Here is a 13359-nt window from a genome sequence, read left to right on the forward strand (position 1 = left end):
AATGTCTAAATTAAAATTCATGTATAAAGAAAAATCACCCAAGGTAAATCTTTCTTAAATCAGTTTATTATCAACTCCAAATAATATTATAGATACAAAAGTAATTATTTCGTTTATTGTATACTGCATAGTGTATCGTATCTCCTTATTCTTGGCTCGATACTCTTTTTTTTCCCTTTTAACCTTAAAGGTTTACTGATGTCATAGTTATTTGATATTGTAGACGTTATATTAAGACTAGAACTTTTTAATATTTTAGCAGAGTTAAGTTTGTCTTGTATAAGTGGAACGACACTAACAAGTCTTGAATTATTAATTTTTCTCCTCTCCGGGAAATATCCACTTTTCCATCTGTAAGAGAGGCAGCTAATTGGTGATTCAATTATATTATCTAAAAAATCTGGTACACAAGTAACTGTTGCAGCAGGTGAGCATGTTTTTGGATATTTAAGATTATCTTTGCTATAATAACAAGTAGTTCTGTCCATAATACTGGAGCTATTAGGGCAAGATTCAAAGATATTTACATCGAAATTTTGTGAAATATCTTTAGTATTTTCACTAGATAAAGTATTATTCATAGAATCGGAAAGTTCTAATGGTGATAGTGGTCTTGATATTTGTAATATTGAACTTTGAGAACTACCTTCTTTATTATTATAAGGCCTAGAAGTGCCTGGTGAGGGTGAAATTGCCTGATTATCCATACCTCTTTGATAAAACTCTTCTTTTAGAGCTTCATGCTTTGCTATTAGCTCATTATATTTAGACAGCAATTCATCATAATCTGCTTCTTTCTTCTTTATTTTCATATGAAATTCCAATAAATCTGCAATCAACTTATCTTTTTGACTTTGAAGTTGTTCAATAGTCAGCTGTGCCTTTTCTTGTAATTGTAATACCTCTTGACTATCCTTGCTTTGCTCTTCAAATTCACCTTGTAAAGATCGCAGGTTTTTTTTGAGTTTATTATTCTCTTTTTTGAATTGTTCAAGTTCTTCAATTTCACGTTGCCTTGAATCAAATTGATTGTAAATATAATCTTCTAATTCAGTTATCATATGTGATATCTTTCTCAAAAACAGCTCATTGCGACGTGAAGAGCTTTTGTCCTCTGGTCTAGAAGTAATAATAATACTCTCTAACATTGATTGTAATATCATCTGTAATTCTCTAAAATTTGAGAACAACGTTTGATCTCTCCAATGTGGACTTTCAAATGATTCACTTAGTGAAATATTGTCTTTGATAACTTGGTTAACCTTTTCAGTATCTATTACATCGTTTTGTAACAAGCTTATATTATCTTGATTTGTTACAATCTTTGCTGCCTCTTTAAGCCAACTTTCCTTACTAGTGTCTACTCTACTAATTGTTTCACTTTTTAATCTAGTTGTATTAGTCTTGTTTCCTATTAAATAGTCAATTAACCACTGCAAGATTGCATTACTAATATCGTTTAAATGAATGAGCATATTTGGATCTGTATCGCTTGGTATCTGATTTAAGACATCTTGCCAGTATTCAGAAGAAGTCTCATTAAAAATATTATTTGAAATAATCTCCAATATTATATTGTGAATTTCACCTACTGTGATGTAATGCTCTTTTTTACTAATATTATTTTTTGAGATATTTGTCTCACTTTTTAAAATCTCCAAAATTCCATCCCTTAAACTTACCATTCCACTCAAAATACATTCATCAATGCTATCTTTAGTTGATTTAATAACCCCCTTAAATATAAATATTGACTCAACAAATTTCCAAAATTCTAGATAAGATATATTATTGACATCTAGCCAATATTCATCAATTAGATTTATAATATAGTCATAGCTGTGGCTAAGATCAACAAGTAAAACTGCTTTAAGAGAATTTAAATCTACAGCTGCTTTATTATTTTCCTTATTTTTGTTTAAGCAACTTTTGTATAATTCTACACATTTCACAGTTACTTCTGTTGAGCTCAAAATATCATTCATTAGAGCTAAGCGACAATATAGAATTAGAATTAAAACTACATTATCTATAAGAAATAAAAAAAATGATAGCTCTTTATAATATTACAAGGAGATATTTTAATCTTTTACTTTTTCTATTTTTAAAAAGAAAACCCCACATGCATGCTAAATGCCGGTATAGAGGATGAGTTATAAATGTCGACTAGGTGATACTACCATGTAGAAAAATAAAAATAGTCATTTCTTGTTAGCAAAATTTTGAATTTTATTACTACTATAATGCTTTTGTAGTGTAATTCCAAATTCAGTAATAAAACTTAGACACCTAGTAGCGAGGAATCTGAAGTAAACTATCATAAGGATTACAATGGAAACTGAAGTTCAGAATTTCAACCAGAACTCCAATTCAGGAATAAAACAAGACATGGAATTCAGCATTAATGATTTGGATCATAAAAAAGATATAGTTACAAAAGTACCCGGAGAGACTCCTATTATCAAAACTACTCAGCTAAATTACAACTCTAATACTCCAAATGAAATGCTTCCATCTTGTTCATCTTCCTTCAGAATTGCTATTAGATTCCGTCCTCCAAATTTATCAGAGATTGATGATGTAAACTATTCAAATATATGGCATTTAACTAATAAATCAGTAGTAGATCTAATTAAGGGAAATCAATATACATTTGATCATATATATGATGAATCAGCTACTAATACTTTAATATTTGAAGAACTAGCAAGAGATGTTGTAGGCTCGTGTTTAGATGGATTTAATGCGACAATATTTGCATATGGGCAAACTTCATCTGGTAAAACTCATACTATGATGGGAGATAGTAAAGGTAGCTATGATGGAATAATTCCATTAAGCATAAGTGAAATATTCAAGCTAGTAGAAGAAAGATCAAGAAATAATACTCAGACTGACTTTGTTGTTTCTGTTTCTTATTTAGAAGTATATAATGAAAAATTAGTTGATTTGCTATCTTTACAAATAAATAGTGGCAGCTCCAGTTTATCAAATGAAAGTAATATGAGCAAAATAACAATAATTGATGGCATAGATGGGGCTGTAGAATTTAGAAATCTGACATCTAGGCGTGTAATAGCCCCAAGTGATATTCATGAAATTATAAGCATTGGCTCTAGGTTAAGGCATGTTGCGGAGACATCTTTAAATGAGAGATCTTCAAGAAGCCATACAATATTGAGAGTTAGAATAGAGTCACAATACACAAATTCATCTGATATTTGCATTGGTATCCTAAATCTCGTTGATTTAGCAGGAAGTGAAAGCATTAGAAGAACACAAGTAGAAGGAGATAGGCGTAAAGAAGGTGCAAGCATTAATAGAAGTCTTTTGGCATTGTCACAAGTTATTTCGCAACTAAGTGATATTGCAAATAATGAAAATATAGGTGACTCTAATCCAAAAAAGCAATATATTAATTATCGTGATTCGAAGATTACAAGAATATTATCTGATTCTTTGGGTGGTAACTCGAGAACAATTATTGTATGCACTTGCTCTCCTGCAAAAGTTAATTATTATGAATCAATATCTACTTTGGAATTTGCTGAAAGAGCAAAGAATATAAAAAATAAAATTAAGGTTAATATTCTCAAATCTAATGATAAATCTTCTCAAATATTTAAATTAAAGAGCCAGATAGTATTGCTTCAGAAACAACTCTCAAATTTACCATTGTTAAATATCTTAGAACAAGAAAATGAGATACTGAAGAAACAGCAAATTGAATTAATAAGTCAGATGGAACACTTAAAATTGCAACTAAATAATAACAGGACTTTGGGCAATATTGATGAATCTGAGAACTTACAGAACATATATAAACAAAATTGCTCATCCTGCACAACTTTGAAAAAAGATTATGATCAAATGCTATTGAAATATGGTGAAATAATAGATAATAAATCTGAGGAAGTGAAGATTCTGCAGAATGACTTGGAAAAAGCATACTTTAAAAGCAATGTACTTAAAAATTATGAAGAACAAAATGTAGTTTTGGAAAAAAAAGTTAAGGAACTGAAACTTAGCATAAAGACTCAGAGTGAACAAATTGATAAGTTAAGCAATCAATTGCTTGATAGGAATGGTGAACTACAGCGTATTCAATCTAATTTATTGGTACATGAAGCGATGAATGAAAATCTTCATATTAAAAATAAAAATTTAACTAATGAAAAGGACCACTTAATTCAAATAATAAATAGTTCAATTGAAAATATAGAGTATTTAGTAAGCAGCCGTATTCACAGCCTAATAAATCTTCACAAATATCGATATAAGCTTCTAAAACAAAAATTGTTAAAATATGAGACTAAATTTGATTTTCAGAATACTGAAATATGGCAAGAAATATGCAAATATTTAGATTTTATGGAATGTTACATGAAGATAGAACCACAATTAACTGATTATTTTAGTTTTTCAAATACTATATTTGAATATAGAGAATATTTGGAACAAATGAATGAATTAGAAAGAGATATCTTTACTTATAGTAAGGAAATTCTAATACTGAATCTAGATGAAAAAATCAACTTTGAAATAAAGGGAAAATTTGGAGTTATAATCAAAGAGTTATTGGATATATTGGAGATCATCACAAATACTGCAATGAAGGGGAATGAATCAGATGAAGAACAGCAGTTTAGTACTATTATTTCAAAACCACATTCAATCTCATATATTTACAGAGTAGAGCGAACACTAAGTAATGTAAATAAAGAATTGTTGGAACTTCAAGAAAAAGTTGCAAAATATCAACATTATGATATAGAAAAAGTAAAACTGCAAAATGAACTTAAAAGATACAAATCAGAAAATGAATTTTTGCAAGATGAACTTCAAAAAAAATCAGCCTCTAATAAAGAAATGATGGTCAATTTAAGCAAGTTACAGAGTGAGTTGGTAGAAGCAAGGAATCACCCTATACCGATACAATTACGTAGTAAAGAAGTAGAACAGTTAATTAAAGACTTAGATTCCAAAAAGATTGAACTAGATAAAGCACAGAATACTATAAATAAGCTAGTTAAACAACTAGAATATACAAATTCAAGCCGTGTAAATTCCATCCTTATAAATAAAAACCAGCAAGTGAAATCGGTATGTGTAGATGAAGATCATTTAAAACTACACAAAGTTCTTAAAGAGAATTTAGAGAGTAATATGAAACACGATGAAGAACCTTCCAACAAGCTGAGCAAGGATGAATGTGGAAATGAAGTAAGTGAATGTAGTACACAATAAACTCCAACCTAATTCAGATTACACATTCTCAAAGTTCCTAAAATAGAGTACTCTATATATATAAATAGATATTATTTGACACTATCTCCACTAAGTTATTGTAACAGACACCAGATATTAAAAAGTTCTTGGGGATAAGGTTCAAGAATTAAAGATTTATTTATCCTTGCAAAAAAAAAAAAGTTCATAGGAGTTGAATTATCCAAAAAGTGATGACGAGTGAAAGATTCTAACTCTTGCCTGTTATCTAAAGACTGAGTATCCAGTGATATTAGTTGGCATCGTTCAAATTATATATCAGAATGATTATATTGTTCATAAATGCCCCCCTATCCATTCGGTTTGGGCGCCCCACAATGTTTATCTCTACAAATGATAAAAAAAGTTCAAGTGAGAATTTAATAAAGATCACTTTAAAGATAACAAATCACTTGACTGAAAATTATGCCATTTCAGACAAATATTTTATCATATATAACTTTCCTTGTTATAATCATAATGTTGAATAGTGATACAAGTGCAACTACTTCAGTGAATAATAACCAGACATCTGTTAAAGAACTCATATCGGTCAATATTGATACAAATAACACCAGTAATACTATTCAAGAGGTTATCTATGCCCATTTTGGAGATATAATTGAGATTAATTTGAAAGGAAATCCAACCACTGGATATACATATCGAATGATCGACTTTCCAAATACAAGTATCATCAAGCCACTGCTAATTGACCCACTATATACCCAAGACCATACAACAGAGTATCTCCTCGGAGTTGGTGGCACATTTACATTCAAATTTCAGGCAATGAGTGCAGGTGAAACAAGTGCTTCACTTGTTTATGCGCGTCACTTTGAGCACCGTCCAATATATTTAATCAGAGTAGATGTCACATTTAAAATATTAACGAGTAATATGTCTCCTTCAAATAAACTCATTTCTTAAGCCACAGCTATTTAACAATGAAATATCTGCAAATTGCATCTAGATAGAAGTTGGTCTACTTATTTATAATACCGTTACATTAATTATGAATATGTAACATACCAACATTATACTCTTGACAACTAGAACTTCAAAATGAGAGCTCTTTAATATTAAATAGTTACCTTTGACGATATACTTGATCATTTATTCTTTGTAGCCGACCTTGTAGCTGGAAAACTAGGGCTTAATAGTGTAACTTTTGCTTTGCGTGAACGTCTGGTTACAATTGCACTTTCCAGAGTCTTTTCTTCGTCATTATCACCTTTCCGAGTCTTCCTCACTTTCCCACGACGACGCTTATTCTCAATATGGGTAATATTTTCCTCTTGACTTTGCCTTTCAGATTCAGATTCCCCCATATCATCCTTTTTCCAAAATTTAGCTGTATCGGCTTCGATATTTTCCTTAGAATGTATCTTCTCATCCTCAGGTCCGGATCCATCACTTTTAGTGTATGGTGCATTAGTTCCTATAGCTTCAAGATCCTCCAAACAGATCTTATTCAGCTTAAGCTCTACAGCTAAACATAAATCACTTTGAACTGGCAACTTCTTATTTTCTTTGCTATCTATATCCTCTACTGTCACATTAGTGCTCTTGCCACATAAAATATTCCCATCAAGTCCAACAGTACTCACACTATTAACCGATCCTGATACTTCTACTACTTCCTTATTAGATATCAATGAAGATGATTGATTAATAGTTCCAGATTTTGCCAACAACTTAGATTTGTTACCTCTAATGATCTGAGCAACCCGACTTTCAACATTACTATAAGTATTACAAGAGCTATTCGAAACCTTCACTAAAGATTTATTAGTACTTAAATCCTTTGACTTTGATATTTTCGAACCAGCAATAGATAGAACTGAGAGATTTGGAACTTTACCTTTAAGTATTGAACCATTAATATTAGAATTTGATAGGTTAGAATTCAAATTTACACCAATTTTTGTAGATTTAGATACCTCATGTAAATCAACTCCACCCAAATTATCTCTCCCAATAAGCCTAGAACTGGCAATCCCAATATATTTCCTCATTAAAGCTGTGCTGCCATAACTGGGAGTATTTAATGTTGCATATGTTTGATGAAAGTATGTAACTGACGGTGAAATAGTACAAAGCATGATACATCTCAAACAGTACGGAGAGTAGGGTGGATCTGCACCACCACCTAAATATTCCTGAAGTAATCTGGTCAATTTACTTTCTCTATATGGTATACAGCTCTGAGACATTTGAGTACCATCATTTTTCTTTAAAGCATTAATCACTTTACTTAAGGCTAACAATGACGAATTAATAAATGTACTTTCAGTCATTCTCCTCCCTGTATTATTAGTTACACGATTATTTTCAAAACCAGACAGATCAATTAAATTAACAATTGTACGTTGAGTATTTACTGAAACCTTTGGTTTAGCATGAAAGGATATACTCCCTCTTCTTCGTCGATTCTCAACCGTATCATCTTCAACAATACCTTGCTTATCTCTATCCTTATTTGCAATTATTACATGAGGAATAAAATTTATTTGGATGCATGCATGACTTCTGCTGCTACTACTATTTACAGCTGTTTTCCCAGATACTCTACGCCTTAATGCTTCTATGTATTTTGTGTTAAATTCATCCCAGCAATTAAATTCTACAGTACTAGCCCCAACTACACGTACTCTACCACATATATCTGTTCTTATTGAAACAGTTTGATTATTACCTTTAGTGTTATTAACTAATTTCTCACAAACTAGTAAATCTCTTACTTTCTCGCAATATATTTCGAAAAATGAAAATGAGAATTTCCCTGGATTCTCCAGTTTCTCATTATTCCTTAGTAATTCCTTTATAGTCAGCCCAACTATACCACACTCATCTTTATCACCATGCATAGTGTATGTTTTACCAGTACCAGAACTACCAAATGCAAAGACATTTATACAAGAGCAATCAACGAGTAAAGGTGCTATAAAATTCTTGATTTCATTTTCATAAATGTCGTTTGTTGTTTCATCTACATTGTATATTTCGTCAAATTCATACTTCTTAGGTAATCCACGATGGCGTGGATCCTCTAATATTAACTGTTTCTTATTAGTATCATCAATACCTATGCAAGATACTGGAGATTCGGAATCACTTAATATTGGACGAACACGAACTACTACACGTACATTTTCCCTCAGTAAATGAATTTTATTTGAATTTGGTAGAAGTAAGTTACCTGACATACTTTCTCTAGAGTTTAAATTAGTCATTTCTTTTTTCAGATACTTATTAGAAATATTAGTATGGTTATATGCTGTCTTATTATTAGAGTGTATGTTCTCACCAGTTCCATGACGGCCGTTTATCAGCATATTCTAGTACCAATGCTTACGAGAACAATAATTTACTTTACTTCTTAATTTATATCTTTAAATGTCAGAATCCTCTCTTTATCTACTCTTCCGAGGCATCTTTTTTTTCTCCCCCTACCTGTGGGGGTACTAATTTAATCAGCCGCATTGTAAATTATTTCACAAATGTTATGTGGATAATCTGCTCAGAGGACAAAATGTTACCTGACTCACAATATTAATTAAATAATATTTTCTATTTCTAATTTTAGTTTGGTCTGTTATATATACTACATTTAAGTTACTTAGTACAAAAATTTGAATTTAAATATTATTAACACATGTAAATGCTAGTATATTCATGCACTATCTACGTGGCAATATTGTATAAATTCTAAAACGAGTCCAACTAACATTTGTTTAGTGAAATACAACAATAATTTAATAGTAATTTTATTATGTCCTAGTTTATTACTATCAGTAGACTATATATGGTTTATAAAAATAAAGTCTGCGAAGTTTTATATTTACTAAGCACTACAAAGACTAGAACTAAAACCTTAGTAGCAACACTCACAATTAAAAGGACAGTCAGGTGTACCTCCACCTTGACCTAAAAGTATTAAATTAAAAAATTAAATAAAGTACATTATTATTTAAGTAATAATTACAAAAATCCTAACTAGACTTACCTATCTTTAAGTCTTCCAATTTATATACTGGTAATCCATCTTCAGTATATCTTATAGGTTTAATTTTCGATGAAATCTGTCCAATTTCCTTATTATGAATAGCTTTTGAAGTTTTAAATTTGGTAGCTTTCTGTAACTGTGATTCTAATCCCTGCCTTTCCAGCTTCTTATCCGAAATAACTTGAAATATCTCATTAATTTCTGATTTAGCTGACTTCTTCAGAACATTCGGATGCTTTGTCTTATCTACCTTATCTCTGAAATTACCTAATTTTCTATTAACTTTGTTCTTAACCATTAATGTTCAGTTGTTTGTCAATATATGATTATTATGCATCAGGTACTGTTTAAGAAGCTACAAAAAAGGTAACAATCTTACACCCTTTTTAGCGCCTAAGATTATTAGCTCGCTAGATCTGTAGTTTGATTATGGCTCATGTATTAAGTTGTAGAACTTTCCTATATGAATTTTTTAAACTATACTGTACCTAAACACAGCCTTTTTAGTAATAGGAGACTATTATTACAATATTTCAAAAGTCATGACTAGAATTTCTTGGAGATATCAATTAATCACTAAGCTTACTAATATTACAATTGTTATCTACCATTTAGTTACATGTATCTAAAAGCATAAATATTATCTTCCAATTAGCCTTGTAGCTCTTGTCCACAGAGTAACTGTGTATCTACTTCGTTTATGATGTACATAGTCCAGGAGGATATCATACCTTAAATTACAGCACAAACATTAGAAAGGATTCAATATAAAGTGAACTTTTTTAACGTACCATTCTTTACGTCTACTAATAGTACACATTTTCCACCATATGGAACAGGATGAAATAAATAGAAATGGAAAATATAATTTCTCAGTTATAGTACCTTGCAAAAACAGTTGAGTTAGGAACGATTCTAGTATTAATATTAATATTGAAAGAATAGTAAAACATACATCTGTTTGACACAATATTTTCCATTTTAAATTGAAGTTAGAAGTTTAATTGGGCTATATTCAAAAAATCTTCGAAGTTTAATACATACTGAAAAGTGAGTTTGCCAGATGCACTACCTATGCAATTTATAGCGGGTGTTGCTTGCGCTTAAAAACTTTAGTACCTTATTTTTGAAGTAAATTAAGAAAAATGAGAGAAGTTGAGGGAAAAAATAACAACTATGAAGAGATCTATGAAGATGAGATATTTTTAACAGGCTATAGTACCAATTCTAGCGGAAAGAAGAGAAAAATTGAAGTTATGAAGGGATTTGATACATCAGAAAGTAGTACTGAAGAAAACGAAAGCGAGACTGACAACGAGTCTCTAAGTGGAGAATTTACATTTCATAATCCAGATGAACAAGACTACCATAGCATTAAGAATTTGCTTGTTAATACAGAATATGGCAAAATAAAAGACTTTGAATTATACAGATTTGTAGATATTATCTGTAACCAAGGTAACATTGGAACTACAGTAAAAATTTCAGACAACCTTATTGGCATTTCAACAATACTAAATATTCGTCAATATAAGATAGTAATGGAACATCTTCTAAAATATTTGGAAGACAAAATCATAAAAAAATATGGTAACCCCCAATTCGAAAAACTATTTAAATCTATTGTATATAAGAAAAATGTTGGTCTAATGATAAATGAAAGATTTGCAAATATACCAGACGAAGTTGTTCCTGTGCTGAGAAATTGTTTATTAGAAGATATTGAGTGGACAAATAATAACCTAAGTACTTTAGTACCTACAGGAGAACGTGAATTTTATGTATGGGACTTCATTTTAATATTTACTCGTCGTTTCATATTAAAAAAAGACAACAATGAGACATCTGCTATGTACCCAAAATATGAAGAAGAATTCATAGTACAAAACTCAAGATGCATGATTACTTGGCCAAGTGAAAAAACTCAATGGTGTGGAACTGGAAAGAAAGGAGAGACAAAATTGATGAATGAAGAATATGTATTAGCAATTTTGGATTTTGAATGTTTTAAAAGAATATCATTGTAAAACATAATTTTCTATATGAATTTAGTAGTTTTTTAGTATTAAATGGTAGTTTTTAGAATAATTAAGATCTATTTCACAAGTCTGAATATTGATTTCATTAAAATTTTTTTGGATATTCAAAAATTTACTTCTTCTTATGCTTGTTCTTACACTTTCCTGCTACACCTGTACCCTTTCCAGTACTACTCGAAGAGCTAGATGAAGAAGAACTATTTATTTGAGATAGCCTGCTTTTAAGCTTTGGTATATTTTGACCCATATGTATTAACAGCATTTTTTTGGTTAAAATTTCATCATTGAATGCATCACCATCTTTATTAAAAAGTTTATATCTAAGCCTGCCCAACACCATAAAATCTCTTGGATAGCGCTTACATTCAATCTTATATGGGATACCTAATTGTACACAAATCTCTGCCATCTCTGCAACATTTGGGCATTCAATGCAATGGCGTGTACTAATTAGACGTCCCTTAGAAATAGTTTTGTTCTTGTCAATGTATGCTGGATATATCACCTTCCACCTAGATACATCCGTATCGTCGCTTGATAAGGGAGTTACCATCCTCTACATAAACTTCCAACCTTTTAATTTTTCTCGTTCACGCCCTAAAACTGAGTAGTGTATGGCGCATAAGGTTAGTATTATCCAATGCTGCAGCTCCTTGCTGTACGCATATGTTTTTGTGGACTTTAACATTATAAGAACTGTTTCTCAATCTTTAATAAAACTAATAGTAGGATCTTTAATGAATCTCCATATGTGAGAGTATAATATTTTATAAAATGTCTTCTCAAATGATTTAATTAAATACTTAAAGAACCCCTTTACTGAAATTTTAAATGAGTACTGTCTTTATAAAATAAGTATTTCAGCATATAACATTTCATTAGTTTTAGTATATCAATGTTAGCATAATTAATACTTTAAAATATGCTATATCTGGAACTGAAGTTGCAAACTTCTATAGAGAACCTTGAGTACAAATATTCGCTTTTACTTTTTTACAATAGTATTAATCTTCTTTTAACTCCTCTTTATTAAGAAGGTTTACTTTTAATACTCCTACTATATGCTTAATGCATAAATATAATGACAAAACTGCAAATAATAAAATACCATATTCATAGGCATCCCAAATTACGATACATAACCATACAATAGTATAAAAACACACTTTACTTAGAACTAAAATAGCCCTTGTAATCTTATTAAGTACTGATTCAGCTTGGCCTTTGATCCCCTGGCACAGTAAACCTAGTAGCAAGAAAGCTCTTCTACACTCTCCATAGACGTCCGCTCTAGTACTACAGCTCTTATTTATCATTATCAATTAAGCCTGGAATTTTATTGGCTTGTAATAATCTTTAGTTAACAACTAGAGAAGTCTCTAGGTATCACACAACTAATATATTGTTACTATGCATGCATGCATGCATTCATGTAATATAAGGTACATCCCTTACTTAAAAGATCAAGTCCATTTTTTTGATTCCAAATAGGTAAGTTATTTAATTGTAGAAAATTGTATTATTAAATTTAAAGGGAATTTCTAAAGCTTTCGACTTGAATAATAAATTACTATAAATTAAATACAGGTCAAGGAGATTTTTTACCAACTTTTATTGAATAGCTAAAAGTTAACATTTTTTTTAGTATATTTATATTAAAGATTTGTATAAACTGGTATATTTCACGATAACTTAGTTTCTGAGACTTTAATAGTAGATTTTTTTGGAATATTAAGTAAAGAAACAAATAGAAGGGCTAATAGCCAAACTAGAACAGGAAAAAAGTAAATAGTATTTCCTCTGTAATATACTGATAATTTAGCATGAATTCTATTAAATATTCGGCTTAAAACAAATAAGAAAATATTGAAACGTAACATTTTTGCTTTATTACTTGATTAATTCCGTTTTTTTTTTTTGTGAGACATTAATATTGTTATTCATTTAACAAATCTCACAATCAGAAACTAGAATAAATACAATAAAACAATATCTGATACTATTAAATTTTAATTACTAAGTACAATCAATATTTTTGATTAACTT

General features: G+C 30.1%; 7 protein-coding genes across 7 annotated transcripts, besides 3 other annotated features; 3 read left to right on the top strand and 4 right to left on the bottom strand.

Annotated features, from left to right (window-relative positions):
• Positions 1–113: 113 nt before the first annotated feature.
• CMU_007960 (uncharacterized protein) lies at positions 114–1985 on the bottom strand (the record flags this gene model as incomplete). The annotated part of the gene is made up of 1 exon (XM_002140618.1): positions 114–1985. One exon carries the CDS (start codon positions 1983–1985, stop codon positions 114–116), a length of 1872 nt encoding a protein of 623 aa, XP_002140654.1.
• A 346-nt stretch (positions 1986–2331) lies between these two features.
• CMU_007970 (kinesin motor domain-containing protein) lies at positions 2332–5247 on the top strand (the record flags this gene model as incomplete). Its single annotated transcript, XM_002140619.1, has 1 exon — positions 2332–5247. The coding sequence occupies one exon, from the start codon at positions 2332–2334 to the stop codon at positions 5245–5247; it is 2916 nt and encodes a 971-aa protein (XP_002140655.1).
• Positions 4148–4168: a sequence feature (AT_rich).
• Positions 5248–5691: 444 nt separating the features above from the next.
• On the top strand, positions 5692–6195 carry CMU_007980 (uncharacterized protein; the record flags this gene model as incomplete). The annotated part of the gene is made up of 1 exon (XM_002140620.1): positions 5692–6195. One exon carries the CDS (start codon positions 5692–5694, stop codon positions 6193–6195), a length of 504 nt encoding a protein of 167 aa, XP_002140656.1.
• A 182-nt stretch (positions 6196–6377) lies between these two features.
• Positions 6378–8603, bottom strand: CMU_007990 (kinesin motor domain-containing protein; the record flags this gene model as incomplete). The annotated part of the gene is made up of 1 exon (XM_002140621.1): positions 6378–8603. One exon carries the CDS (start codon positions 8601–8603, stop codon positions 6378–6380), a length of 2226 nt encoding a protein of 741 aa, XP_002140657.1.
• A 213-nt stretch (positions 8604–8816) lies between these two features.
• Positions 8817–8853: a sequence feature (AT_rich).
• Positions 8854–9142: 289 nt separating this feature from the next.
• Positions 9143–9572, bottom strand: CMU_008000 (uncharacterized protein; the record flags this gene model as incomplete). The annotated part of the gene is made up of 2 exons (XM_002140622.1): positions 9143–9195; positions 9275–9572. The coding sequence occupies 2 exons, from the start codon at positions 9570–9572 to the stop codon at positions 9143–9145; spliced, it is 351 nt and encodes a 116-aa protein (XP_002140658.1).
• Positions 9203–9252: a sequence feature (AT_rich).
• Positions 9573–10419: 847 nt separating the features above from the next.
• CMU_008010 (uncharacterized protein) lies at positions 10420–11301 on the top strand (the record flags this gene model as incomplete). Its single annotated transcript, XM_002140623.1, has 1 exon — positions 10420–11301. One exon carries the CDS (start codon positions 10420–10422, stop codon positions 11299–11301), a length of 882 nt encoding a protein of 293 aa, XP_002140659.1.
• Positions 11302–11425: 124 nt separating this feature from the next.
• CMU_008020 (signal recognition particle 19 protein, putative) lies at positions 11426–11866 on the bottom strand (the record flags this gene model as incomplete). Its single annotated transcript, XM_002140624.1, has 1 exon — positions 11426–11866. The coding sequence occupies one exon, from the start codon at positions 11864–11866 to the stop codon at positions 11426–11428; it is 441 nt and encodes a 146-aa protein (XP_002140660.1).
• Positions 11867–13359: the final 1493 nt, after the last annotated feature.

This window comes from Cryptosporidium muris, genomic scaffold, assembly GCF_000006515.1.
Source record: "Cryptosporidium muris RN66 scf_1106632373431 genomic scaffold, whole genome shotgun sequence".
Lineage (NCBI taxonomy): Eukaryota > Apicomplexa > Conoidasida > Eucoccidiorida > Cryptosporidiidae > Cryptosporidium > Cryptosporidium muris.